This window comes from Miscanthus floridulus, chromosome 6 (assembly GCF_019320115.1).
Source record: "Miscanthus floridulus cultivar M001 chromosome 6, ASM1932011v1, whole genome shotgun sequence".
Classification (NCBI taxonomy): Eukaryota; Viridiplantae; Streptophyta; class Magnoliopsida; order Poales; family Poaceae; genus Miscanthus; species Miscanthus floridulus.
In genome coordinates this window covers 15066498-15094431 of record NC_089585.1, presented here as the reverse complement: position 1 = coordinate 15094431, position 27934 = coordinate 15066498, and the positions used below count along the sequence as shown (strand labels likewise).

Genomic DNA, 27934 nt, shown 5'->3' with positions numbered 1-27934 from the left:
AGTTTCAAATTTTAGCAGCCTACCATATTCTAAAACAGCAGCCTATGTTTATATGCATTTAGAAACTTGAAACCAGCCAAGGTGTAACAGAAACAAGCTCCACCAAGGTGTAACAGAAACCAGCCAAGGTGCATGAGCAGTGACCTATTATATCAAAAAATAATACAAGACAACCCCGACAAGAGGGCAAGATAATCACATAACTAAAACATCAATAAGCTTTACTAACACCAAGTGAATCCACAACTAGAGGAAAAGCAATAGCTATGCTAATTAATTGAACACAAATAGATGAAATAACTCTGCTAATTTGTCAAGGATGCAGAACTTATATCACCAGCAGAACAGTTAACAAGTCTGTAGTAGTAGACATATAAACTGCTAGTCCTCTAATAAAGAGAGAAACCATGTTAATACTTAGCACAAGTCTCAAGTGTAAATGATTGTGTTGTGTGTTAACTCATTCTTGAACAGTCCCTTGTCATAACAATTTGTGACATATATACCTAGCCTTCCCATACCAAGAGAATAGAAGCAGTGTTGATAGTAACTATTGAAGTCATGAAAAAGAAAGCAAAGAAAGAAGTAGCTAGGCTGGACAATTAATGAAGTAGGCAGGTGCACTGTATTACTGAACAAAGAATGCTCTAGCAGTACCAATTTTGAAGTAAATCATGAAAACTGCTAGAGCATTCTGTGCCTTCCAAACAGGACTGGAAACTGCTGAGTTTTAATTAGGCCAATGTGCCAAACCAATAGTTTGATCCATGACAAATTTGATCAGGTTAATAAAAAAATTATACAGATTGATCAACCAATCATTATTATTGGCGCAAAAATGATGTGTAATATTTGAACAACATAGGCTCATGGGACGACCATGAGACACAATTATCAGATAAACAGGCCCATGGGACGACCAAGAAGTGTGGTAACTGAAATTTAGTGGACAAATGAAGATATGCAGCACATGACATTTCTTTTGTTTTCATCTCAAGCAATATATTATATTAAAATCATTAATGGAGAAACTCTTGATGCATACATGAACGAACTACATATATAGCAAATCAGTTATGTACATTGATTATTATTTAAAAAAACAAATATTTGACCTATTCATCCAATCCAATCACATACACCTAACAGTGAACTAGAAAAAGTAAGCCATTTCAGTTTTATTTTGTTTCAATTACATCTTGCTAGTTCTCACAACAGAGCTGGCCTGGCAAAAGAAGCAGTAGAAGCATTCTCTGCACATGCTTTGCCAGAATCAAGCTAAATAAACAAGTGCTATTCTCTTGTTGCAGAATTGAACATACAACTCCATTCTGCATTAGCCTATACACAAAGGAAATATGCTCGATTTCTCCATATGAAAGAGTAGTGAATGGAATCAGAATGAACACAAACCAAATTGATTCGAGGTTTCATCATGTGATCGGATTACAGGGGAGTTGGTACCTCGAGGCTAGCCTCGGACTGGAGGGCGGCGAGGGTGCGCGGGAATCCGGCGGACTCGACAAAGGCGGCGACGGAGGCGACCACCGCGGCCCTCGCGCTGGGGGCGGGGGCAGCGGCGCGGCTAGGCTGCCGTCGCGACGAGGCTCCGGCGGTGGCTAGAGGGAGGGAGAGAGCAGGGCAGCAGTCGCTAGGGTAAGAGCAGGGCAGTGCGGGCGATGGTAGGCCGGCGCGGCGCCGTGCGAGGGCGGCGGCGGCGGTGGCGGCTTTGGTGAACACAACAGCGCGTGCAGGGTCGGGGCGTCGGGCGATGCCGAGTGCGAGGGCTAGTCGGGACGACGGCGTCGAGCGCGGATCGGGGAGGGGCGCGGCGAGTAGTGATAGGCACGTAAAATGACCAACATACCCTTTATGATGATAATTAATATTTTATGGAGGCAATGGGAGGCAACGCGAGGCAATTTCAAGTACTGTAAAAGGGCAAACCTTTTTCTATGATAATTAATAACTAATTTAGCTTGTCAAAAATTGTCATATTGGAGACCATGTTAATCCTATTAATTAATGGACTATATCACTATATTGTTATGACCAGAGGGATTAAATGTTTCCTTGCTCTCAGAGTGTCCAATAAGTCTATGTTTCAACTTGAGAATGTTCTGGTTCTGGCTGAGCTGGCTGCGTTACTTAGATTTCTTGAAATTAATGGAAATATGGTGCAACTTGTTCTTATAGTTCTGCCATATTGGGCGGGTAAGGAAGTTATTGTTTGTGTCAGATGTACCTTCAGTTTTTTTGTTCACTTGGTAAAAGTTGATCTGCAATTTTTGCAGAGGATAATGGAAGCTCACCGGCGTTCATCCTGAGCCAGGATCGAACTCTCCTACATAGCTTACATGATTCTCTTATGGATATTAGAATCTTCTGTGAGGAACATGGAGTTATATGTCTTGAGTGTTTTTTCCCATGAAGTTAGGATGCAGAGCAATGAATATACAAACATTACTGCAAGGAAAATAAAGAAACAGGTCCTATTTGATGTCATTTCCTTTTTCTTTTTAGTTTACAGAATCCTCATGGTTACAGTTTTGTTAATCAGGCCGTATATCTTGATTCTATCAAGAAGACTATAGGAGATTCGAAAGCAGCTGGGTTGCGCAAGGAGATTGATGAAAATGGACATCATGTCGACTCTGGCAAGGAGATTGGAGGAGATGGAGGCTGAAATGTGTTGAAATTCTGTCAAAATTCTATCCAAAATTCTGTCAAAATTCTATAGAAAATTGGTCACAAAAGACACAGCACACATGACACAGTATATGATACAAGTCACTAATGAGTACTTCCATTTATTTATTTCAGCACACAAGTGCTACAAGTAGAGAAAGCACACTCATCACCCACTCTTAACAATTCCATACAAATTGGTCACTAGTAGAAGTACACAAACTAATATCAAGCATTTCAGCAAGAACACAATCTCTCTAGCTATTCCTGTCAGGTCCTTGAACGGCTCTGGTTGTCCACCATATCCCTTGGACTGTTCTTCTGGTTGTGGCATCTTAGTGCTCTGAAAAACAGACGAATAAGAGGATGGTACATGCTTGTTATCAACCAGCCATTGCTCATAGTCCTCCTGCCACTTCCAAAAGTCACATCCACCACCATCCATCTGTCACCAATGCAAAGAAAATTCAATTGTCTGAACAATACAACACATGAATTACAAACAAAATAGAACAAATCATAGAACCGTTCGAGCTGGATAGATGTAGAACATGCGTCCATAGTTCTTCTCAGTCTTTGCCATCAATGCCTTGACAATACAGCATTTGCATTTGTCGCAGTGGACAAGAGGAAGAAGGACTCTACTCCCAACCCTTTGGATGGCCCCCGTCGAACTGCTGCTCCCATCCATTTGGGCGGCGTCGAAGTGGAGCGGTGTTGGCTAGAAGGGGCTATAGCCTGCGGCCTAAGTTGGCGCCTGCAGTGGAGGGGGAGACATGGGGGTGAGCCTGCACCAGCAGGGGAGGAGAAGGCGTGGGGGCGAGCCTGTGCTAGCAAGGGAGGGGGCGGCGTGGGGGAAGGCCAGCACTGGCACGGGAGGGGAGTGCGCGTGGGGGCAGGCCTGTGCCGGCAGGGGAGGGGCGGCGTGGGGGAAGGCCAACACCGGCACGGGAGGGGAGCGGCGTGGGGGCAGGCCTGTGCCGGCAGGGGAGGGGGCGGCGTGGGGGAAGGCCAACGCCGGCACGGGAAGGGAGCGGCGTGGTGGCAGGCCTGTGCCGGCTGATGCCACTGGGAAACGGGGATGGGGGAGAGGGAGTAATGGGAGAGAGGGCCGATCCGTTTTGTTGTTCGATCCGTTTTGATGAAGAAAACGGCAGGTAGGGGTAGAAGTGGAAGGATGTGTCTTTTTTTTCATGAATTAAAACTACCCAAAATGTATTTCAGCGGGGTTACACCAGTCTCATAATGACAAACGAGCGAAACCACCTTGCGGGATGGTAAAAGTGTGAAACCAGTTTTTGATGATGGGTGAAATGCCAAAGTCTCCTGAGTGACAAGCTAGAACTTAAGATCAGGGGGGACAGATATCAATGGGGAGGCCATTTACTTTTCAGTTACATGACAAATTAGCTAGGTCATTAGGGGAGTTTTGAGAGTTCAGGAGAAGAATTTCCACGCTAAGTCAAACCGACCTTTCTATTTTCAGACGGATGGAGTTTTTTTTTCTCCCTCTTGTCGCGATCTCGTCATCACTAGAATGGGCAAGCCGCAAGGCTCTAATCCCCTCTGCCATGGACAATAGTGAATAGTCTGATCTCATCGTTCTTAATCTTGCTCCCGGGCCAACACCACGCGCTGGCGAGTGGCTACCGATCTGGCGCCTGCCAGTCAGGGTCATGTCAAAGGAATGCACGTCCTCTTCGTTTTCTCCCACCTCCGCTTGTTTCGTTTCATTCGCTCCTCTTTGCTTCTGCCAATCTGCCTGTATGTCAGCCTGTATTCTGCCTGCCGTCTTCTACAGGGATGAAAAGTGTTCGATGGAATGCCGGTGAGAGATGCTCATCTACAGACTACAGGGAAGCACGGATGTCATGCATGGTGCGTACGTAGAAATTCTTCACCCATGTTTCCCTGCTCCATCCTACACTGCCAATGGAACATCTCGTGTTCTTGTTGCCGCGCGCAGTGGACAAAGTCTTCATCACTAGTTGTTGCATCCTCAAAGCAAAACTATTGATACTAAATGGTGCGTCTGCTTGGGAGACTACTGATAGCTAGTTTATGTATTTTGCCCCCAAATCCCACTGCACCAGTGTTACGACGATAACATCACAGTCTCTCGCAGATAATACAATCTCACCCCCTCTGCAACTTGTTCTGCTCCAGGGACCCAGATATATATGGTGATGCAATTTAGATGAACCAGCCTGCCTTTTATTTCCAAATGAATACAGAATACATCACCGGGATAAGTTATGTACTAGTACTTTCAAACACAGCACGGTACCCAAAAATATGCTTTCATTAAAACACCATGTCATTTTTTATCATTTCATCTCTAGCATCGGACATTCGGACATGAATGTCAACACACTCTACAACTACATGTAATGCTAATTTATTGGAATTGAACATGACTACCTTCTCTTCTATGCAGAAAAGGAGAGAAGGAATCTAAACATGCACTTCATCTCTAGACTACTATTTTGTGAGGGTTGCATCTATGGCCTTCTGTGATGCTTAGGCTAAACACGTTGACATTATCATTTCACATCTCAAACATTGAGACCAGAGAGCGTTCTGTTTGTTGACAAGTCTCAGAAGGAATCAACTAACTCCCACACAAGAATACAAGATGGTGTTGATCACAGATGCAGTCATAGCCAGATACACTAGTAGGTTAGCTGATCTGATTGAAGACAGGGTGATGAGAGCCCTTGGTGTATCACAGCATCTTCAAGTGCTCAAAGGTCGTCTGGACTACATGAAGAGTGTACTTGTTGATGCTGAGGTGAAGAGGATCCATGATAGTGCCATCAACACCTGGCTGAACAAGCTGAAAGACATCATGTATGATGCTGATGATCTGATGGATCTCTGTTTCGTCAAGAGCCAGAGATCATCCCATAGCCAGCTATCCTCTATGCTGAACCAACGGGTACAAATCCCCACTCTTCTCTTGTCTTGGAGACTTTCAATTCAACTGTGATATTGGTTATAGAATTAAGGACATTAACGAAAGACTTGAGAGAATTTTGAAGGAAAGAGTTATGCTTTGGTCGGATAGAATTATCCCTGAGCATACTAGCGTTCCTAATGTAGACATCAGACTGATTCTTTTGCCAGATGTTGTTGTTGGGGCAGATATTGTAAACAGTACCAATGAGATGGTTGAGAAACTGATTGCTTGCAGAGATGTGGATTCAAAATTTTGTGTTTTTGGCATCGAAGGGATGCCAGGAATTGGTAAAACAACCTTAGCTAAGAAGATATATAATGATCCAAGGATAGAGGAGTTTCAGCTCAGGATTTGGTTATGTATTACTGAAACTTTTGCTGAGATCAATTTTCTGAAGCAGATGATCCGGGAAGCTGGAGGAAGTGCGGAGCAGCAAACCACAGAGCGGAACTTGTGAGCTATCTTGTCCGTTGCGTATCTGGGAAGACCGATGTTTGGACTGATCTACTATGTAGGCCATTTGAACATCAGCCTCAACCCAATAGGATCCTTATCACTACAAGGTACAGAGCAGTATTACAAGAAACAAGAGCAGTACACATTCACCGTGTACTAAAGATGAACGAGGACACTGGCTTAGAATTGCTACTGAAAGTCCCCCCCCCCCCCCCCCCCCCCCCCCCCCCCCCCAAAAAAAAAAAAGAATTGCTACTGAAAGATTTTCAGAAAGCAGGAAATTGAAATGGTAGAAAGATTTAGAGATATTGGAAGACAAATTGTCTTAAAATGCAATGGCCTTCCTCTTGCCATCAAGGTGATCGCTGGTGTATTGTCATCTAAGAGTACTATAGCTGAATGGGAAGGGGTACATGATTGTGAATGGTCTTTGGATGGGCTTCCAGATCGAGTACAAGCTAGGGCTATTATATTGGAGCTACAGGGATTTGTCTTCTGAACTTAAGCAGTGCTACCTTTTCTGCTCAATATTCCGTGCGAGCTCCCAAATTCATAAGGATGCAATTTCTTACTGGTGGGCTGCTGAAGGCTTGGTGAGCCACGATGACCTTGTCAGAAGGAACCTCTTGCAGCTACACCCAAGTTATCTTGACAAGAGCAGATCTACAACGCACGACCTTCTAAGGTCACTATCCCAGTATCTGTCAAAAGATGAGTCTATGTTCATTGATGCACGCACGATTACAGATTCTGTATCAATGTTGCGCCATGTGGGGATTGCTAATGTTGGAGAGAGACTGCCAGCTGCACTGAAAAAGATTGTCCGTTTGCGTACGCTGGCACTGTTTAACAGCCCAAACTTTTCTATCATAAATGGTGAATTGTTCAGGAGGCTCAAACATCTTCACATTCTCATTCTTAGTGAGACAAGCATCAGGGCAGTCCCTAAATCTGTAAAGAATTCGGTGCATCTGAGGGTTCTGGATGAATTCGGTGCATCTGAGGGTTCTGGATCTCAGCTTCACAAAACTCCAGGGAATCCCAAAGTCAATAGGGCGACTTCTAAATCTTCACTATCTTTCATTGCTGGGTTGCAGTGAGCTTCAGGTGTTGCCGAATAGTATCGCAAAACTATCAAGCCTGAGGTTTCTTCGCCTCAATGAGACTTCGATTACTTCGATGCCAAGTGGAATTTGGGGGATTGCGTCATCTTGACATGCTCATGGGAGTTTTTGAAAGCTCGAATGGATTCAAGCTGGATGAATTGCAAAGCTTGTCACAGCTTAGGCGTCTCCGAATTGATAAGCTTGAAGAGTGAAAGTAGTAGGTATAGTTCTGAAGGACAAGACAAGGTTAAAAGAACTCACTTGGCTGCACTATAGTCAGGAGCATATCCGATGAAGCACTTCATGGGACAAATGAAGGCCAGAGAAATGTGACTACTTTATGAAAATCTTGTGCCACCACCAAATCTGACCCACCATTTTTTCATGGTTTTCTGGGGACCAAGTTTCCATCATGGCCCCAAGCTTCACCATCATCGGCTATTTTCAGAAACTTGGAACATCTGCATCTCAACGATTGCATCTCATGCCCCCCAAATTCCACCAGTTGGACAACTGCCTGATCTGCTGGTGTTGAAGATCAAAGGAGCAGATGCAGTAGTTAAGATGGAGACCTTTTAGGCCAAGGCATGAGGGAAGGACAAGAAGTTATATTCTTCCCTAGACTTGAATTGTGTCACATATTTGATATGTACAACTTAGTGTGCTGGTTTTTGGACACACATGATTTATGCAGGAAGATGCAAATGAACCCTCAGCAGATCCTCCTGATGCCACATCTCAAGCGCCTTATGCTCATCAACTGCCCCAAGCTACAAGCTCTTCCAGACGGCCTGTCAAAACTAACTAGCTTACAAAGGATTCAAATTGAAGGTGCCGATAGCCTCGAAGAGAGGTTGCAAATCTGCCTGCAGTGGTCTGGCTCAAGGTCAGGAACAACAAAAGTTTGAGAGGGCTCTCCAATCTGAGGAGTTTGGAGAGATTGCTTGCCCAAGAGTGTCCTGCACTAGGAATTCTGAAGCTACAGAAAGTTTTCTTGGTAGACTGTCATATGGAAGAAGACATAAGGGCATGCTTTACCACACATTTGGGGGCTACATTCTTCAACAACCGGTGGCGATGACAGGGATATGTTTCCTAATGAATCGATATACAACTAAAGAGCTGGGTAATCGGTATCTGTTCCATGTTTCTGTAATGCTCATGCAAGGGCTTCGAGCATGGAAAGCTCACTGTAACCTTCTTGATTGATTGATGTGCATTTGACAAAATTTAACGGAATGCCTTGTTCCTTGGTTCTTACACTTGTACAGGCTGTAAAGCTACTTTTTATTACTCTTTTCTTTAATTTTTTTAGAAAGAGAGGTTATAATTGTTATTATTTGCAGGATCTCGTAAAAAGAATTGTGTTTCTCTCTTTGCATTTTCATTGTTTTCGTATGCCAGATTTTGCGAATGTATCTGCTTCAACATTGTTTGAGTGATTTTTTTAATGGAACTAGGCCCAATTTGATAAAGTCGTGGTTTCATGTTTGTGTGCTATGAGCACTGAATCAAATTGAATCGGGTACTGAAATATACACAACTCATATTTATTTAGTAGAAATACATACAAATGAGACAACAACATTACATTACACCATTACAATTACAAGACATAATCCTAGCAATTTCAATGGCAGGGAAGAATAATTTCATCCAAAAATGGGCAAAGTAAAAACGAAAAGATCAACAAGACCTGCAAAAAAAAAAAAGTATACAAAAAGATGGCATGCATGATGGATGTCACGGCCGGATCGGAGACCTCACACTACTCTCATCGCCGTCACTACAGCCCCCACCACACGCCAGCGAGCGCAAGAGCCGCGGCGAGGCCACCTCCCGTCGTCAACCTCGCCGGCGCGAGAGACGCGGTCGTCGCGTCCGGGGACGCCTCTGCCTCGGGCGAGTCCGCGACTGTGGCCGGCGTCTTGCCCTTCTTCTTGGCCGGCGCGAGCGGCGCGGGCGCGGGGGCTTCCGCCGTGCCGAAGAGCTTCTGCGGCAGCAGCACCTTGTCGACCTGGTAGACGACGAGGCTGTCTTCGGAGTAGAGGGAGTTGGCGACGGTGGCGTTGACGACGCCCGTGGTGATGTTGACCTGCTGGCCCTCGGAGGTGACGTTGAGCGGGTACTCCCCGGGCGAGGCGCTGCCGGCCTGCGTCCGGAGCGGGTTGCTGACGGTGTCGAACTGCGACATGGGGATGGCGGTGGACACAACGTGGTACTGCACCAGCGCATTCTTGTCCTGGTCCGACAGCGAGTTGAGCGTGCCGGAGGGCAGCGACTGGAACGCGTTGTCCGTGGGCGCGAACACCGTGATCCCGTTCCCGCCGTTGCTGACCTGGTTGTCGATCTGCGACGCCACGCCCGTGGACTTGAGCAGCCGGATGAAGGTGTTGAACTGCCCGCCCTTGGCCAGCACGCCCGTGATGTTGCTGGACGTCGTCGCGGCCTTGGGCGCCGGCGCCGCGGGTGTCGCAGGTGTCGCCGGCGTGGGCATCGCCGGCGCCGCCGTCGGGCCCTGTGCCGACGCCGTGACGACGGCTACGCCGAGCACCACGAGGACGCGCACGAGTCTCCGCATGGCCTGCATGGTGACTGCTGCTGCTGACGGGCGCGACGTGTTACTTGCTGTGTGCATGCAATGCAGTTCAGCTGGATCGAAGGGGGGCTTGTGACGCTGCCACTTATAGGCAGCGACGTGGTTGGAGAAGAGTGAGCTGTAAGAGAAGGTGGTGGGGGTGAGTCTTACAGTTACAGGGCACCAAACGGTGAGGTGAGGTGAGGTGAGCTGCCCAGGTGGAACAGCCTAACAGCCATGCTTGCTTCAAGCAGCAGCAAGTGCAGATGCAAGGGGCCTAAATCACAAGAGGGCGGCCCGATTTTCCTCCTCTTTCTGACGATCACAAGGTGGTAATGATGCTGATCTGTGGCCTTGTGGGGGAGTGACAGGGTCAGTGATAGGCTGTTGTTTTTGGTAGGGCTGATTAGTTGAGAAAAGTTTTGCCAGTTTAACGGAACATGGAACGGGACAAATGAATGAACGAGCAGGACGGTTGATGTTAGCCGTCCGGGTGAATTGCAGGGATGATCCATCATAAATCATAATTGGGTAGAGTTTGTTATTAGACAACTCAAAACAACAGGTGACCTATAGTTCTAAAATTTGGTAGCATGTTTTGTTTTTCTTTTTCTTTTTCATTCAGGGGGATAACTCAGCTTAGCTGCTTAGGACAAGATTTCTCTGCAGTTGTTCACTAGCACCTCAGCAAGTAGCAACCTTGCTATCACATCAGGTCCTAATTCTTTTGGTTATTTTTTTAAGAAAAAATCAACCAACTTCAGTTAGCTTCACAGATCAATCCAATCCTCGTTTACCCAGAGAGAGTGAGAGTTCAGGTTAGGATCTAATCTACCAAAGGCTCCCCTGTTCAGCACCACAAAGACACTCCAGTGTCCAGTGTCCAGTGGTGTCACCAAACCAGCACATGAACGATGAGATCGCCAGGGAATATTTCGGGGACAAAAGTAAACGAGCAGCTGGTGCATTTCTTTCATCATGAATAGCCGCTGCATCTAACGTTTTATTTCTAGGGAGTAGGAATTGGTTCAACAATGATTCTTTCAGCTTGGCAGGAAACAAAAAAAAAAAACGACTAGGATCGAGATGCATCGCACGGCGGGTTCCGGTGTGTTCTTCGGCAGTTCGGCCTGCCACTGCCACGATGCTAACATCCGATCCAACCGTCTCCATCAGCCGGGTGCCGCATCCATGTAGAGTACATACACGCACATAACCACACATCAGGGCTTCCGTAGGGGTTTCTCCACCGGCTTAATTAAAAATCCTACCAAGAGTACACAAGAAAACAGCTTCAGAAGCCGAAAACAGGCAGAATAGATTAGGTCGACAGCAAAGAAGAATTCTTACTGTATCTCTACGTGACGAAACCTGCGGACAATTCCCGAGCAGGGATAGGGCCACGTCGTTCATCGGCCTGTTCGCTGGTTGGTTTCTGGACTGGTTTGAGCTGGCTGGTGCTGGTTTATTGTGAGAGAAAAATACTGTTGACTGGCTGGTTTGGGCTGGCCGAAACCAACAAGCGAACAGGCTGATTTGTCAACCGTTCGTTCACGTGCTTGAACAAATCCTACCGTCCACGTACACCCTAGCTTGGAATCGTCACAAAAACAAAATGACGCATCCAAACGCGAGGGCTGCTGGTCCTTATAAAACCGCGTCCACAGCATTCTCCTCGTATTCCGTTTGGTAGCGCTGTGTAGATCGTAATAATCCCAAACAAGTAAACGGGGTAACAAGCATAGTCTCAAGCCGATCTCACTGGCCGACGTTCTCAAATCGCCGCCGGTTTTGCCGCAATCGAGTTGACAAGCGCGGGATCGTCGGCCGCCGTCCTTGAGCCCGGATTATTTAGCTAGTGTTCACTGGGGCCGTTCGCTTGAACTTATCAGCTAGAATCTACAATGTTTTTCTCTCACAACAAAATAGCTTCAGCCGACTTTAATATGTTGCGGTATCACGAGTTACTAGTAGAAATGGACTCAAAATATTGATAGAAAATGACGATGGCACATGTGCATCTGAGACACAGAATATTGTGTACAAAGAAATTCTTCATTTGATTTAATCTACAATTAATCAATTGTATTTTCATACTACTATTACATATCAATATGTATTCACGTTCCAGATATGTGGCAAGGTGTTCACAATTATATATTTTTATTGATCAGAAGGTAATAAAACCAAGATGTTATTTCCCACCTGTTGTGTTTATTTGAGTTATTTATAAATTAGAATAGCAGGACTCATATAGCACAAGATTATTTACCTAAATAGTGCATACATATATAAAAAATACATCACAAGTCTACGTTTGAGAATACAGCATTTTGCTATTATCAGCTTTGACAGTTGCTAGGTACATATACTATTTCAAGTCAGGATGACTTGAATTTCCAGCTAAGTTTTGGCCTAAAAAACTGCTCACATCTCAATATTTGACCATATAATACAAATGTACAGCTCCAAGGAGTGCTGGTGGCTCATAGGCCACTCTCCGCTGCGACAACCACAGAGGCTCAATCTGAGGCACGCTTGTTTCTCCCCATCAGATGCGCGAGCCGCCTCCAGTGAGATGGCGTGACGACAGCGTCGAGGGCTTTGGCATCTGCTTGGCAGCACCACCTCGTACCAGATGCGACATCAGTAGCGCACATGTGGTGTTCGACAGATTGCCAATGAGGCGATGAGGTAAACAACCATGAATCGATGCTTATCTGGACTGTGTTTGAGACCTTTTTTTTGCAGTACTGCTTCTAGCCGGTCCTCTTTGATATCCACTGTGATGCTTGTGCGTGTGTCATGAATTGTTAATTTGAAAATGTCTAAACCAAACTAATCTCGCAAAGCATAAACATAAACTTTGAGAACGAGCAGTCTTTAAGTTATTGTTGACTTTTCATTCCTAATACATTGTTTTAGAATTAGAATGACATGGAAATACATGTTTGCTTTATATTTTTTGTTACCAAGCCTCGCTGTTTGTGAAATTCTTTTGCATGCACATAGCCTCTTACCATTGCTATGAGAATCAGATTCAACTTTTCCATCTACTATACCTTGATGACTGCTTGTCTACAATTTGTGAAATTAAGATGAAATTCCTATTTGTTTAATATTATTTGTTTGCAGGCCCAGCTGCTGTAAAATTCTTGTATATGCACAAAGCGCAGATGTTCAGGAGATAGTATGGTGTAGCAGCCACTACACGCAGTAGTTGTATTCCTTCAATTAGTGGGTACTTCCACCACGATCGTGCATTAGCAATTTCTTGTAGTACTGCATGTATATATAGCTTCAGTCACTGAGCACAATGTAGTACTATTGAGCAGTGCCATGTAGTAAATTGTATGGCTTCAGTCAAGGACCTAGGAGTATATCAGTAATTCAGTATGCTATGGAGTGGATGCTTATGTTGCCTGCGACACAACCATGACACAAGCATTTATTAAAATGGCCCATCCACCAGACAGCGTGGCAACGCCGTGCGTCTTTCTAGTACTAGTCTAGAACGCTAATGAATAACAGAGTCGCAGTAACACGACAAGCAGGCCATCAGGTCTTCCATTCTCAACACTCAGGTCCAACCTGCCCACACAATTTATATCTGTCACAGTGCTCATCCCAACCATTCAGGAATTCAATCATCATACGTCAGATACAACTTCCCAAATTACAAGACATTTTGGCATTTCTAGATTCATAGTTTTTAATCTGTATCTAGATGCGTAACAAAAGTTATGAATTTTAAAAAGCTAAAACATGCTAATTTGGAATGGAGGGAGTACGTCGTCTTCAAGATTCATAGAAACCAGAATAGATGGACCTCACATATTAGGCCATCAGACTAGGAACGCTCGAAATCTCTCCACTATTTTCTCATGTAGCAACTAACTGCGGAAAGCCCTCTCGGATTGTACTCTGGGTCCCCTTGGACCTAATCCATGTAAGATGCTTCTAATGCTTCTAATCAATGAAACTCCTTAGAAGAAAAAAAAAACACCTTCAATCCGAAGTTACCAAGCACCAATGGTTGCCCCTAAGCAACTTTCACCATCAATTGTACCTTCACCTAGGTAAGGCTGGCACGAGAGAAGTACCTCGCAACTGATTTCAAGTCTTTAACCACTTGATTGATGATTAGTTGCTTTCACAACTGGATTGTTACAATACAACAAAAGAATTTAGGCTAATGTAACCCAAGAGATAACTAATTAATCACCATAGAGCATTTATTTACATGGCTGGCTAGGAGGAAAAGAATGAAATGGCATAATCTGAGCCTAAAATGAATGGATCGAGGAGCACAATAGTTGCTTGCTCCTCCGGTGTTGTCCTAAGCCGCGGCTGCTTTGCACACCGGGCAGGAATTCTTCGTCTGCAACCACTTCTTGATGCAGTCGGCATGGAAGTCATGCCTGCATTTCAGTATCCCCAGCATATCCTTGTCTTTGTAACCCTCCTGTCAGAATGCATCCATCGGTCAGAAATAGAATTCAACAGTTTTGGACCATGGTTATACAATATTAACTTATTAAGCATCAGTTTACACAGGAATATATTGAGAAAATGTACCATGCAAATGACGCAGCTTCCATCATCTTGGTCATCTTGATCAATTTGCATCTGGTCAGAACTGCAACAGACCACTTCTTTCACACACTTCGAAATTTTTTCATCAGCCAAGCCTGTGTTGACATTACCCATAGACTCTCCCAAAGCCAACAGCTCCTGTGGGCAATGGAATATTAGTTAGAAGAAATCTTCAAATTTCCGGAACAAGACAGTTGGAGGAGCAAAATGCAGTACTCCTTACCTCGTAACTCATGTTGTCAATGTCCAGTCTCATGTCCCTGTGGGGGTCAGCAGCTGCTGCTCTTGATTCGTAAAAGACTAACTGGTCCATCATGAACCGCTACACAAACAGCAGCAACATCAGTTTCAGGTTCTACACAACACGAACTTAACTTCATTGAAACAGGGAAGAAAAGGCTATCTACCTCTGCCTCTACCATCAATGGATGAAGACTGTAGTAAGAGCTCCTAGCCCTTCTGTACCTTCCATTGTTAGCAAGCCCTGCTGATACAAGTCTTGCATGTCTAGAAGCCGCAGCAGTTCTGGCAGGTAATGGTTGAGCGATCCGCGTGGATGTAGAGGTTGCTGCAGAGGTAGCAGGTGGATGACTCTGAATGACCACCTGATGGGGCATGGCTCTAGAGCCAGATGAAGTAGCAGGAGCTGGATTAGGGTAGATAGGAGCAGTTCCAGCATTAACACTACTAGGAGCATAGCCACCATGAGCAAATATTGCAGCGCCAGATGATCCATGGATAGTTGGGACAGCACCAACACTTGAACTGCTGCTTCCAACCACAGGATAGTAAGCCCTCCCTGTCAGGGCCCTGCTAGTGATACCTGGTGGACCTACAAAACCATCAAAATTTCTACACTGTAAGTATCAATAATGATAAACTAAATCAATAACAGAAACTGCTATCATTAAAACAAAATGGATTCTTCAGTTCAAACTCAAAAGATATGTATTGCATCATGTTTTAAATCAACTCGTGAAAGCAGCTCCTAACCAAAACTTCGAAGGAACAAGTTTGCTTCCACCATGTCATGTTAAAACAATATAGATATCTAGCATATTTAACTAAGCATCAAATACTAACCTGATGGTACAGTTCTTGTTGGCACAGAAACAGGTGCTTGGTTCCTTTGCACTGATGTACTTGAGGAAGCACTTGCAGTTGAACCAAATGATGGCACATGAACACTGTTTAGTGGGTAGGTTGAAGCTGATCTGGGTTCTAATGAAATATTATGACTCTGGCGTGCTCTCACATTCCTCTGAAATCCTTCTTGATGAATTAAGTGTTGGCCATCCCAACCACTTTGGTCAATGCTTAAAGGTATTTGACGAAGAAAGGGCTCAGCAAGCGGAGCAGGATTTGGCTGCACAGAGTTAGATGGCTGAGTATTGGAAGAACTTCCAACATAATAACCAGTAGCACTGATCCCCGCAGGGTGTACAATGGGATCTTTTCGCTTTATTGCAGCCCTTCTATTGTCCATATGGGAACCCACTGGAGCAAAGCCTTCCTCAGACCTATGTGGATAATTCACAGCAGGTTCTGGTAAATGGCTACTGGAACTTCCAGCATGACAATGAACAAAGGGAGCATGTGAGGTTCCTGGGTTCCCAACTCTATAACCTAGAGTTTGCACAGTGCGACTTGAAGATGGAAGATCATTTGATCCAAGTCCCATATTCCCATGACTTGGGGATGGGAATATGGGACTTAGATCAAATGATCTTCCATCTTCAAGTCGCACTGTACACCCTTCCCTAGACCCCGCACAGCGCGGGAGCTCTCTGCACTGGGTACGCCCCATATTCCCATGACTTGAATGACCAATTCTAAGGGGTGCATCACTTCCATGATGCAGTAGAAGTTTCTGGCCTGAGATTAGAACAAGAAATGTTATTTATTGTATCACAATTTTCAATAAACTTACACAAGTATAGAATACTGGAGTCAGTCCAGCTACCTAGAGACAGTGATTCATTGTGTGGGATGTTCTTGGGTTGATTATGATCCATCTCTGGCAGCTGGAGATGGCCCTGATTATTTCGAGCCATAAAACAAGAAGTCAGGTCCGCCTGCCCTTAATAATCAGGAAATGAAAAACAAAATTGATATCAATAATCCAGCATCACATAACATTAAGACCCAAATGAAAGCATACATTGCCATGAAGTTTATCACAAATATTGCTAGGTCACCAATACGGCACTACATATATTGTGTGCGTAAGATATCACAAAACAAGTACCAAAATCATTCAAGTTCATTCCATATTCCATATTTGATCCCCAGCACATGGATACAAAAACACAATTCTGAATGAGCACATCGATGGACAGCAAGATGAAACAACACACGAATTCAGAATTTCAATCAATTCGTACAACTGAAAATCACACCAAAAATATGGAAGAACCACCCTTTATGAGATATTTACATTGTGAAATATATGCAGCCCAAATTGACAAGCAAATGCACTATAAGGTTTTACACTGAATCATTCACATCCCTTGACAGGTAAACAGCTGGTAAATAGACTATGAAACACTGATCTTGACACTTGAAAGTGTCCTTATCACTCACAATGATAGTACTAGATACAAACTGACAAGGGAGATTATCAAAACTCAGCGACAAGGAACCTAACATCGCAAAATGATCCACGATAATGTCAAATAGAATTTCCAGATATACCATAAAGGGTCCAGAGACTAGAAAAATAACCTTTTTTTATAAATAGGCACTCATATATCAAATAGATTTACAACCACATTGTATATCACATTATTCCTCACAGACTTTTTATACATTCTTAGTAACAACAACAACAACAACAACATAGCCTTTAAGTCCCAAGCAAGTTGGGGTAGACTAGAGTTGAAACCCACCAAGAGCCCCAAGTCATTTCTTAGTAACAAATCAAACAAAATTATTTTTTACTTTACAAAGCACGAAACAAAATATAGAAAGGGAAAATAAAAGAGAGCAGATGCAAATGAAAGAAGAAATGCTCCGAGCAATACATGCCCAGAGGCCCCAAACTATGCCATTCCTAAAATTCTTGGCGGGTGCGCTTCTGCCCTTCCTCTGCTCATTGGTAAATCCACCCCACTCCAAATTCAACAGATAACTAGCTGCAATTTCTTTCGGATAAGGTTCATCTTGCAAATATTAACCAGAACCAGCACGCAAAACTGGCGACGAGCTGCAGTTTTTCTTGTGTATCAGTTCTTGCTTTCCAGTTCTAGATAACTGAGAGGTTAGAAAACACCTTCCCTATGCATGATCAATTTCATAACCAAAAAAATGTTTAAGGGTAATACTAAATAATCACTCCGACTTACCAATATTCACTACAGCCTAACATCATCCTACAAATGACAATGTCAGATTCATGTTTACACTATAAATAAAACACCAAAATAGGTTAGAAAGAAGGTGATAAGGCAGCAAATGTAGTAGTATTAATCAAGACAACACAGAACCAACCGAATAAATGACTACCAAACAATGCCTCCATTAAACATCATTCAGATTCGACAGCAGCATACAACATTCATGTAGCAAAATCACAACCACCACATCCTAACACAGCGAGGACAACACCAATGATGCTTGGAGTACACCGGTGACAGGTGCTCCTGAGGTACCGAAATGGTGGAGCTCCGAGAGGAAAGCCTACTGTAGCATCTCCACATCCTATTCGAGTAGTCAAGTAAAACAAATGCAGACGCCTATCAGACCCATCTATCTGGATTCAGCACATTCTCCGTCGATAGAACTCAAGATGTCAAAGCAGAGACTACATACCCAAGGGGTAACTTGGATCGAAACAGTAGGCCCAAAGTCGCAGATTATGGTAAGCATCATCCTTGACAGGCATTTCAACATAAATAATGTTTTTTTGGCCAGTTCGATTCGACACACACAAAGAAAAAAAAAGATTATGGAAACCACACAGCATGTGACGAGTAGAAGCCGAAGATGCAGATGACATGGAAATGGTAATCGACGATGAACAATTACACCGATTCGAATAGGTACCACAACATTGCTTAGTTGCGGAGGCAAGGAAAAAAAAAGGTCGGGAGTACATCCCTAAATGGAAAGCACATGTGTTAGTTAAAAAAGCAAACTTTGGTTGCAGAATTAAACTCGGACTCATCCTATTAATTGTAGTCTATCCAGAAAACAATTATGGTAGCTCCCATGATGTTTTACCAGAAAAAAAAAACATGTATCCGTAATCACGCAAGCCCACATACTAGTAAACAACAAGCAACTCAAAATCCCAATCACCTCAGGCGGATTCGATCCCAGGGAGGGGAAAAAAAATCTCGCTACGGCTGAACATTTCTAGAGCACGCCTCGCATTCCTCGATCACGGCGCGTCAAATCGCCGGCTGTGCGGCCAAAACGGCGCCATCCCAACACCGGCGGCAAGGCTGGGAATACAAGGTACCCGGACCAAACCGCCGATCGCGTCACGCCGGCGGTCGATCGCGCGAGAACCAGAGGGGGAAACAGCTGAATCAAGGTGTTGTACCTCGCGGTCGGGCCGATCCGGTCCGGCGCCACACGGAATCGGCGCTGCCGAGCGGCTCGTCGCCGAATCCCACCCGGCCCGGCCGCGGCGGTTGAGATCGACAACTTCGGCGGAGGAAGGAAGAGGTCCCGGAAGCTTCGGTGTCGGGGAGGAGACGCAACCCAACCGCGGCGCGCTGCGTGGCGTGCGTCGCCGCTGTAAACAAAGCAGACAGAGAGCTGAATTTGTCCGTATGACAGAGAGACAGAGAGAGGAGGCCAGGAGGGGAACGGAGCGGGGAGGGTGACGGGCCGTGTATTTATAGCCGCAGGCACCAGACAGGCGGACCGCGGGCGGAGAACGGAAGGGGAGCGGGGCGGAACGGAAGCGACGCGGGCCCCCCGGCTCCGTGTCTGGCTGGCTGGCCGTGGGTCCTGGCCCCACGACTCGGCTTTACGGCTCGGCTGGGGCCCACGGGACAGTGGGACCGAGGGCCCCCATCTCGAGTCGACACGTGCTGGTATACGGTGGTATGGTATGGTATGGACGGGCGTAGCACGTGGTGGGAGTATTGTGTAGTACTACGAGTAGTAGACTAGTAGGAGGAGCTGGAGGAGATGATGAGGTAAGACGTGACGGGAACCATTTCATTGGTGGCACGTACTCCGTAGTACGTAGGGTGGGATGGAGGTGCTTGTTTGACTGGCGCACGCCACGATACAGGCGCGGTGGGGGTGGGGTGCCCGCCTGCCCTTTATCTTGCGTATCTTTCGTTTTCGGCATGCGATGCGAGGACGGACTACCGGCGTGTGGAGGAGAGGACATCATCGTGGCTGGCCCCTTTGGTCTTGGGTTTCCACGTCTCGTACTCGTACAGGGTGTAAACACGATCACGCACGTAGGCTACGGGAGGCTTTGGATTGCAACCTAACCCGCAGTAGGGATATGTGTGCTGCGATTGGGCCGGTCCGGCGCCAGGAGCAGAGCAGAGGACCGTGGGGAGGCGAGCGACGGGCAGGGCAGAGCAGGCGCAGAGTGGCAGGTTGACTCCGGAGCGCACCGGATGGACGCCAACTTGAGATTTTTTTTAAATTTTAATACTTTCTGAAAACTAATTTGAAATCTAACGTGGTCGGGTTTTTTTAAAAAAAAAACACTAATATTTTTTGACGCGCCTATTGTCCTAGCGTGGCCAAATATCTATGCCGCACCATATATAGTGACGCGGTAGAGGGCTGACGTGGCGGCGACTGGAGTCGGACCGCTGACGGGGCAGGGCCTGCCGCGTCACCGATCTTAGCGCGGCACTGCTACGCCCTGATCCGTGGCGCGGCAGAGCTGAATAAAACCGACGCGACTAGTCCCGGCCCCCGCCCGACCCTCCATTGCCGCCTCCCTTCCCTTCCGTTCTCCGGCCGCCTCACTCCCTCCTCGTCCTCGTGCAAGGTAAAGACGCATATTTTATTTTCGTTTGAATGGTGGATAGGTATATTATGAATGGAAGCTAAGTCTATGAAAGATATTAATTTGATTTTGTCAATGTTAAGGTTAATTATTTAGTTAGAAGTATGTTTACCATGCATATTTTTGTTGCTCTAATTGTCGGTTATATTATTTTAGTTGCATTGCAAATGATTATATTTTACATTAATTTGCGTTGTTTGATTGATGTTTAATTTGAACCATTTTATTAGATGTAAGACATGTTTCGGGAGCAGTTATGACGAAAACGGGTCGTCCTAGAGAATTGTATCCCGACAAGTCTAGCAAAGATGTCCCCGTCCCTCCTGAACTCCATGTCCCTAACTGTGACTGTGGTCGTCCGACCGACGTGTTTTAATCAAGACATCCAGACACAGCGGCTCGTTGCTTCTATACGTGCAGTCGTTTTAATGTAAGTAATTGTTTTCGTATGTTTCTTCTTCTTCATTTGTATTACTATGTTACTAATATTTTATTGGAATTTTGTTGTGTAGGCCCATGAGAGGTGCTTTTTGTTTCAGTGGATCGACGGTGCAGACAAGTTTGACTCCAAGTACCTCCTTTTCGATGATTGGTGGAGAGGGCGACATTCACGAGAGCACTTTGAGCGGTGGGTTCCACCTCCCCCTAACCCCCCTCCAATGACGGCTAAGGAGAAGCACTTAGCCGCAGTTAGACGACTCGAGGAACCTTCTCTGTACCATTGCAGAGACCGAGCTGTGATAAACCCTGACAATACGTTGGAGTTTGTGTGTCCAAACAAGCATGAAGTAAGTGCAAAGTGTATGTGTTGAAATATTGAGCTATATGAGTCATGTACTAATGTCACGTTATTTAGGTGTATTCAATGGTGAAGTATCTTTTCAAGGAGTGGTTGTATGGTCCTAAGAACAAATGCCTGAAGAACCTCCAAAAGCAAAGCAAAAGAAGAAAGAATGGTTAATTTACAAAGCACCGTCAGTCAAGTGCGAATGTGGTGTTAAATCTAGCTACGGTCTAGTCCCTTTGAAGCTTGAAATAGACCATTATTGCGGCCATATGATTGACTATGATGAGGTTGGTTATTTTTGTGGTAACCATGGAATCGTATTTTGTTTCTTTTGCTAAGACATATATGATATAATTTATTGTTTGAACAGAGCACTAGGAATGTAGGTGGGAATGTTATGATGGTCAAGCTAAGTTCTTAGATGAACTGAAGGGGAAGCAAGTAATTGCACGGAAGAGGGGATATGGACCTGACTACGTAACCTTTTCGTTAAACATCACAAACACAAGATACGTGAGTTTACTAGACAACGCGGTATTTATAACCTGATCGACGTTGAGCTTGTCAAATAGGGATTGGAGAGACGGATGACATTAGAGGAGGAGAGGGCAAGGAAGGAGGCAAGAGAGGAGACAAGAGTACAGATGCAGGCCTTGAACGAGCATGTTGTTTCATTATGTGCTAGTGAGTACTTCGGAGCCTTTTTTTGTTGCCTGATTTTAAATGTAATATAGTCGCGTTGCTAACTGATTGCATTTTATACATGAAGGGATTGGATGCAGCGAGAATCATATTGCAGAGGTGGCTCGTGCAAGGTACGAGGAAAAGAAGTTAGATGAGCACAGAAAGCGAGCTAGTCGCACCATTGAATTACCGATTGTGTTGTCTGATGAGGGGGACGAGGATGAGGACAACACTGCCAGACTCAGCGAGCTCATCGTCCTAGCAGAGGCGGGCTTACAAGCGGAGGAGGCTGAGGACGACACTAACAGACTGAGCGAGCTCATCGCTCTAGCAGAGGCGGGCTTGCAGGCGGAGGAGGCTGAGGACGACACTGACAGACTTAGCGAGCTCATCACTCTAGCAGAGGTGGGCTTGCAGGTAGAGGAGGATGATGACGCGTTCTTCACTCAGACCGTAGAGACTGCTTACTACAGGCAAAAGGCAGATCAGAGCAATGCAGGTGAGCCTAGCAACAGCAACAGGGTTGTGGTTGAGGATTGGTACTCGGACGACGAGTTGCTTAATGATCAATGTAGCTATGTAGTAGAAATTTCATTGTGTTGTCTTATATTTCATTTGAACTACTAATATATTGTACCCATGTGTCATGTACTCGGATTACCCATGATCGATCTTAAGTAATCACATCTGTTTGTATGATACGTTCAAAATTTCTAAAATAAATGTAATCGGGTGAAATTATCTCGAATACAGCGTCGTAGTCCACTGGTTCGACCGCGCCATAGCCTAGGCTCGGCCGTGCTAGAGTCCACGGCGCGTCAGTGCTGCGCCATACTACACGGCGTGTTAGTGCCGCGCCATAGACGACGGCGCGGCAGTGACACAGACAGACAACATCCAGCTTCAATTGAGTTGTTGTTGGTGCTGTACAAAACTACAAGTGGTGCCGCGACCATGCGCAAGTTAAAACGAACATGAATCAAATAAATGGACGACAAGTTGCCACATAATATTTTCGTTGGTTTATAAGTCTACAAGTTTTCGACGACAATATTCGTTCGACATAAGTTTGACGTAATGAACTAAGTCCCTGGAATGTAAGGATCCCTCGAACGCGTCTTGGAAACCTCGTCGTCCGGTGGAAGAAGGGGGTCGTCGTACTCCACCTCAAGAAGGGGGTACAGCTGGTGCGGCGTGGGAGGGGCCATCCTGTTACAAATTGATAAAAAGGGTTAGAGTATTCAAATTAACAATATTCAGATTAACATTATGTAGCATTACAAATTTTGAACTACTTGTTATGCAGTACGAACACAATATGAAATCACCTACTGCCCTCGTCTTCTATGCCGGCTAGCCTTGTGACCAGATTATTTGCAAACAGAGCACAAATTCCTGCCACGGGTCTCGTTGAAGTCTCCCCTACCGTACATGTCTTTGTCGTACCCTCTCATAGCATCCATGTTTCCCTTGAGTCACTTCTTCTTCCTCATACCCTTTCCTACCTTTATTAGATCCGAATGCAGCACGTAGTCATAACCATTATAAGGTGGCCACTGTATCGGGTCAAGGTATGGCTCGAAGCTCATCTCCCAAATACTAACGGTGTTTGAACGGAGATACAAGGGTGACATATATGGCAGATCCTCATAGTTGTACCCACGAACCCTGCAGGCCGTGATCATATTAGAGCAAGGGGCATGCATGATCTGAGGGACGTTGCAACTGCACTCTACCTTTTCAAGATCAACTCGGTAGTTTCGTCCACCATAACGTTCGTCGCCTAAGCTTGTGCCACCCTTGCCCCGTACACTAAAGATATGCCGGCGGGTCCATACGGCTCGGCGGTGTGCTGCTTGGCCAATTTCTTGGCCTCCTTCAAATGTTCAGCTCCGGCCTTTTCCAAAATGCCCCTGCTCAGCTATATTCCTCTGCGTAAGTTCCCACCTCTTCATAAAATATTCGTTGCACTTATGAAACGAGAACTCAATAATTTCAGACATAGGCAACGATCGAACTCCAGTGAATACACGGTTGAAGGACTCCGAGAAGTTAGTGGTCATGATGCCATACCTGAAACCCCCATCGTCATATGCTAACTTCCACTGAGCCTTATGTTCTATCTGTGCCTCTAACCAGACCTTTCCCGCTGTATTTACCATCTTGTCTAGTTCTCTCTTTGTCTTCTTGAACCGGTGCTCTGTACGTACACAACACAGAGCCTTTACCTTGTCACATACCTCCTGCTTTCACTGACGTCGCCAGAAATTAGCGACAAAGTGTCTCATGCACCATCTATGTTCTAAAGGTAGGAACCCATCTATATGCTCAGCTACAGCATTAAGAAGCCCTGTGTGACGGTCTGAGATCAAACATATAGTGCAAGTTGGGTCAAGCACTTACACACGTAGAAGCCGCATGAACCATGACCACAATTCATTGTTCTCTCCCTCTACCAAAGCAAAAGCCATGGGTACTATCTGGTCCTCAGGATCAACAGCAGCAGCCATCATCAAGGTGCCCCTATACTTTTCTGTTAGGAAAGTGTCATCAACAAATACGACTGGCCGACAAAACTAGAATGCATGTTCCGTTTGCGTGAACGACCAGAACACACGATAGAGGACATGCCTCAATGGGTCCAAAAAAAATCCCTCCGGTATCCACAAACCATTTCAAGCCAGGATTGTAGTAATGCATTGCACATAAGATGCGGGGCACCCTGTTGTACGCTTCCTCCCAAGTACCCCATCGAATCGCCAGAGCAATTTGCTTAGCACGCCAAGCATTTTCGTACGTCACATCGTACCTAACGAATCTAGATATGGACTGTTGTAAAGAAGACACCAAGATGTTGTTATTATCATTAACAAGCCCCTAATATACAACGGGCAAGGTAACATGCAGTGAGCTGCTGATAATTTTCCTTTCGTATATTGTTTAGGCAAGTGTGGGGTTCAACAACTTTAGTTATCCTCCACTTGCCATCACTCTGTCTCTTTTATGTATTTAACCTCCACATACAACCATTTTTGCATATCACGTGGTACCTCAACTCCTGGTCCGAATGAGTGATGGTGTACGATCTATGGTGGTACACAGCATAGTCCTGAAGGAAGAGTTTTATCTCTAACATTGTGTTGAATATCATCCCCCTTCCTAAGGGTTTCTTTCTCATGGTTATACAATGAATTCCTACACAACTGGAGACCGGTGTCACAAACTGCCATATCCGTCACGCTGACATCCCTATAGTTCGGAACGCCTATGAAAGGTATGTTCTTGGACCTTAGTTGCTCAAGCTCAGTCGCTGTGTAAGGTGGTGGTGGAACATACTGCTACGCTTCGCTAATTCCGGCCCATGAATCATAGGGGGTATCATCTGCAGCCAAATCTGTGACTAGTCTACCCTGAGCCTGGACATCATGCAAAACCTCAGTTGGTACTGGTAATGGCATAGTATGAACCGGTACTTGCATGGCATCAGTCGATGTTGGCGTAGCATCTGTACCTCCTTGGTCATCATCAGAATCGTCTAAATCACTGCTAAGTACATCACTGATCCTGTCCTCCTCTTCTCATTCGAAATCATTCACATAAAAGTCATTGCTTATACAACATACTGCAGTTGAATGAAACTGCTCCTGCGTCAACTGACCATCTAAATCCATGTTACCCTGAGTTGCTTCCCCTTCGACCCCTAATTCTTGCTCATTGCCTCCAACACCGTCAATGGACGGGACGTCATGAACACCCTGTATCCTATACCTATTCTCCACCACCACCTCAGCCATGGGCACATTGAAACCTTGGAGAACCCTAGTGTAGCAGGACCAGTGAGCAGGGTCGCGCAAGGGCATGAGAACATAGTGTGCCCTAGTCTTCCCAGTATCAAAGCTCCTCTTCAGTGTGAAATCAACGTCAAACTTTGCATTCAAACGGACACAAAGGTCGTTGAAGCCATGAGGTTCATCAAACCATTCTAATTCTTCTTCCATATCCTCAAACATACAATGTTCTCTCCTAACACTTTCTCCATACAAAACTATAACACAACAATACATCTGCAAAAGCATTAAAAGAAACTTCATCATGTTGTTAAAATCGTCGTACGTAATGTCTATAGTAATATTAATACATATTCTAACTATAACTGTACTAACTAATCTAATATTAACATCTATACAAGGCTAACTACAATAACTAATTAGACTAAATTCAATGTATAACTAGACTCAATAACTGTACTAACTAAACTACCTAACTTTACTACCTATACTAAATTACTATATTACCTATACTAACTAAACTAAATAACTTTACTAACTCTACTAACTATACTGTAATAATTTTACTACCTATTAGGGGAGTACCTTGCTGCAGCGCGCTAGACCAGGCCGGAAGGCGCGGGTGCAGTCCTCGGCGGGCAGCCGCCGTGCGTGGTCGGAGAGGGTGGCGCGCCGGAGTGGGGGCTCGGCGGCCGCACCGGGCGGCCGGCGGCCGTGCCGTGCTCGGCGGAGGGCTGGCTGGCGCGGGCGGACGCGGCGGCCAGGCGGCCTTGCTGCGCTGCTCGGGCAACGGCGGTTGCTCGGCCACTGGCGGACGCGGGCAGCGGTGGTCGGTTTTATTCGGCTCTGCCGCGTCACGGATCAGGACGCGGCAGTGCTGCGCCAAAATCGGTGGCGCGGCAAGCCCTGCCCGGTCAGCGGTCAGCGACTCCGGTCGCCGCCACGTCAGCCCTCTGCCGCGCCACCATGCATGGCGCGGCACAGGCATTTGGCCGTGTCAGGATAATAGGCGCGGCCAAAAGTGTTAGTTTTTTTTAAAAAAAACCCGATAAATTTCAAATTAGTTTTCAAAAAGTGTTAAAATTTTAAAAAAAAATTCCAACTTGACAAGTCCCGTCGGCCGACTTGGCACACAAGCCTCGCATCGCCTTCCCTGGAGCAGGCCAGGGGGAGTCCCGAGAGAGCCTTTCCTTCCTCGCTTTTTATACCCCACGGCTCATGGCACGGGTCCCATGGCCCTGGCGCTTGCACAGTTGCACGACAAGTCTCCGGTAGACGAGGCAGTCGTACACGTTCTGTACGACGAAGTCACGAACCCTTACGCTGTAGATGGGGCCCAGCACGGCGCTCGCTCATGACTCGTGCGTCAGTCAGCCCCGAACACTGTATCGTCGCTTCTACAGTACTCCTACACTGTATTACTAGTATTTAAAAAAAAAAAAGAAACAGAGCGCGTATTGCAGAGTTTTCCTGTGTCCAGCATGGAGCACGGGATATGCCTGGCACAGAGCCGCGCTGCTCAGGACAGCTGAGAGGAGGCTGCAGACTGAGCAGACAGCAGAGCAGAGTACAGTAGGCTCTTTTCTCGGCGAAGAAAACGATACGTATGCTGCGTGTACGGCTGTACAGTACAGTACTGTACGACGGCGTGGCATTGGGGCATTGGCCAGCAGTACCCAGCCAGCCAGTTGGTGGACTGCGCCGACTGCACGTTGGCCTATTCGCTGGTCCAAAACTTCGCTAAAATCGGCTGAAAAACATCATTCTGACTGAATTGTTTTGAGAGAAAAATACTGTTTTCACTAAAAAGAAGTTGAATAAACCGAATATGGGTAAACCCCTTTAGTTTTGCTGTCCTTTTCACAACGGACGTGATCCGCGCAGTCGCCTGTTCCGTTCCCCACCCGGCCACCCCCGGAATCCGAGGGGCGCGGGGCCGCCGTCCCCGTCACGTGTATGGCTTGGGTACGCCTGCGCGACCGCGTCGGGAGGTTCGGTGGGTGGATGCGGGCGCCGACTCGGCCCCGCGGGGACGGACCGAAAGCCTTCACCATCCATCATCACCAGCCGCCAGAGAGGCAGAGACCACCGCGAAGCGCAAGAGAGCTCGTGGATAATAATTGGATGGATGGACGGATAATTGGAGGGCTCAGCTCAGGTCGGCCGTCACGCAAACGCAACTCACTTTCACAGGTACTGTCATCACACGCAGCCACGCAGGGAGAGCGCGCGCCAACGAGCGCAACTTGCGAGACCCGCTCGCTCGCGCGCGCGCTCAAGTCATCGGGCATCGCCCTCCGGGC

General features: G+C 46.0%; 2 protein-coding genes and 1 pseudogene across 7 annotated transcripts; 1 reads left to right on the top strand and 2 right to left on the bottom strand.

Annotated features, from left to right (window-relative positions):
* The first annotated feature begins 6516 nt into the window (after positions 1 to 6516).
* Positions 6517 to 7203, top strand: LOC136460256 (probable disease resistance protein At1g12290). Its single transcript, XM_066460031.1, has one exon. The coding sequence runs from the start codon at positions 6517 to 6519 to the stop codon at positions 7201 to 7203; it is 687 nt and encodes a 228-aa protein (XP_066316128.1).
* Positions 7204 to 8745: 1542 nt separating this feature from the next.
* LOC136457723 (fasciclin-like arabinogalactan protein 11) lies at positions 8746 to 10026 on the bottom strand (annotated as a pseudogene).
* A 3872-nt stretch (positions 10027 to 13898) lies between these two features.
* Positions 13899 to 19340, bottom strand: LOC136461721 (E3 ubiquitin-protein ligase MBR2-like). Of its 6 annotated transcripts, none has more exons than XM_066461027.1 (7): positions 18930 to 19340; positions 16347 to 16419; positions 15467 to 16258; positions 14791 to 15215; positions 14607 to 14705; positions 14366 to 14521; positions 13899 to 14252 (listed from the first exon to the last, which is right to left on the bottom strand). In XM_066461027.1, the coding sequence occupies exons 2-7, from the start codon at positions 16396 to 16398 to the stop codon at positions 14127 to 14129; spliced, it is 1650 nt and encodes a 549-aa protein (XP_066317124.1). In that variant the 5' UTR covers positions 16399 to 16419; positions 18930 to 19340; the 3' UTR covers positions 13899 to 14126. The 6 variants fall into 6 exon arrangements, with proteins under 6 accessions (XP_066317124.1, XP_066317121.1, XP_066317120.1 ...); XM_066461024.1 differs by having other exon boundaries at positions 16347 to 16463; positions 18683 to 19214; XM_066461023.1 differs by having other exon boundaries at positions 16347 to 16458; positions 18683 to 19214.
* Positions 19341 to 27934: the final 8594 nt, after the last annotated feature.

Coding starts and splice junctions, on each gene's coding strand:
- LOC136460256 (XM_066460031.1), top strand. CDS start 6,517: ATGATTGTGAATGGTCTTTGGATGGGCTTCCAGATCGAGTACAAGCTA.
- LOC136461721 (XM_066461024.1), bottom strand. CDS start 16,437: ATGGCTCGAAATAATCAGGGCCATCTCCAGCTGCCAGAGATGGATCAT. Junction 15,216..15,466: donor AACAAGAACTGTACCATCAG/GTTAGTATTTGA, acceptor ATGGTTTTGTAG/GTCCACCAGGTATCACTAGC. Junction 14,253..14,365: donor GAAGCTGCGTCATTTGCATG/GTACATTTTCTC, acceptor GCATTCTGACAG/GAGGGTTACAAAGACAAGGA.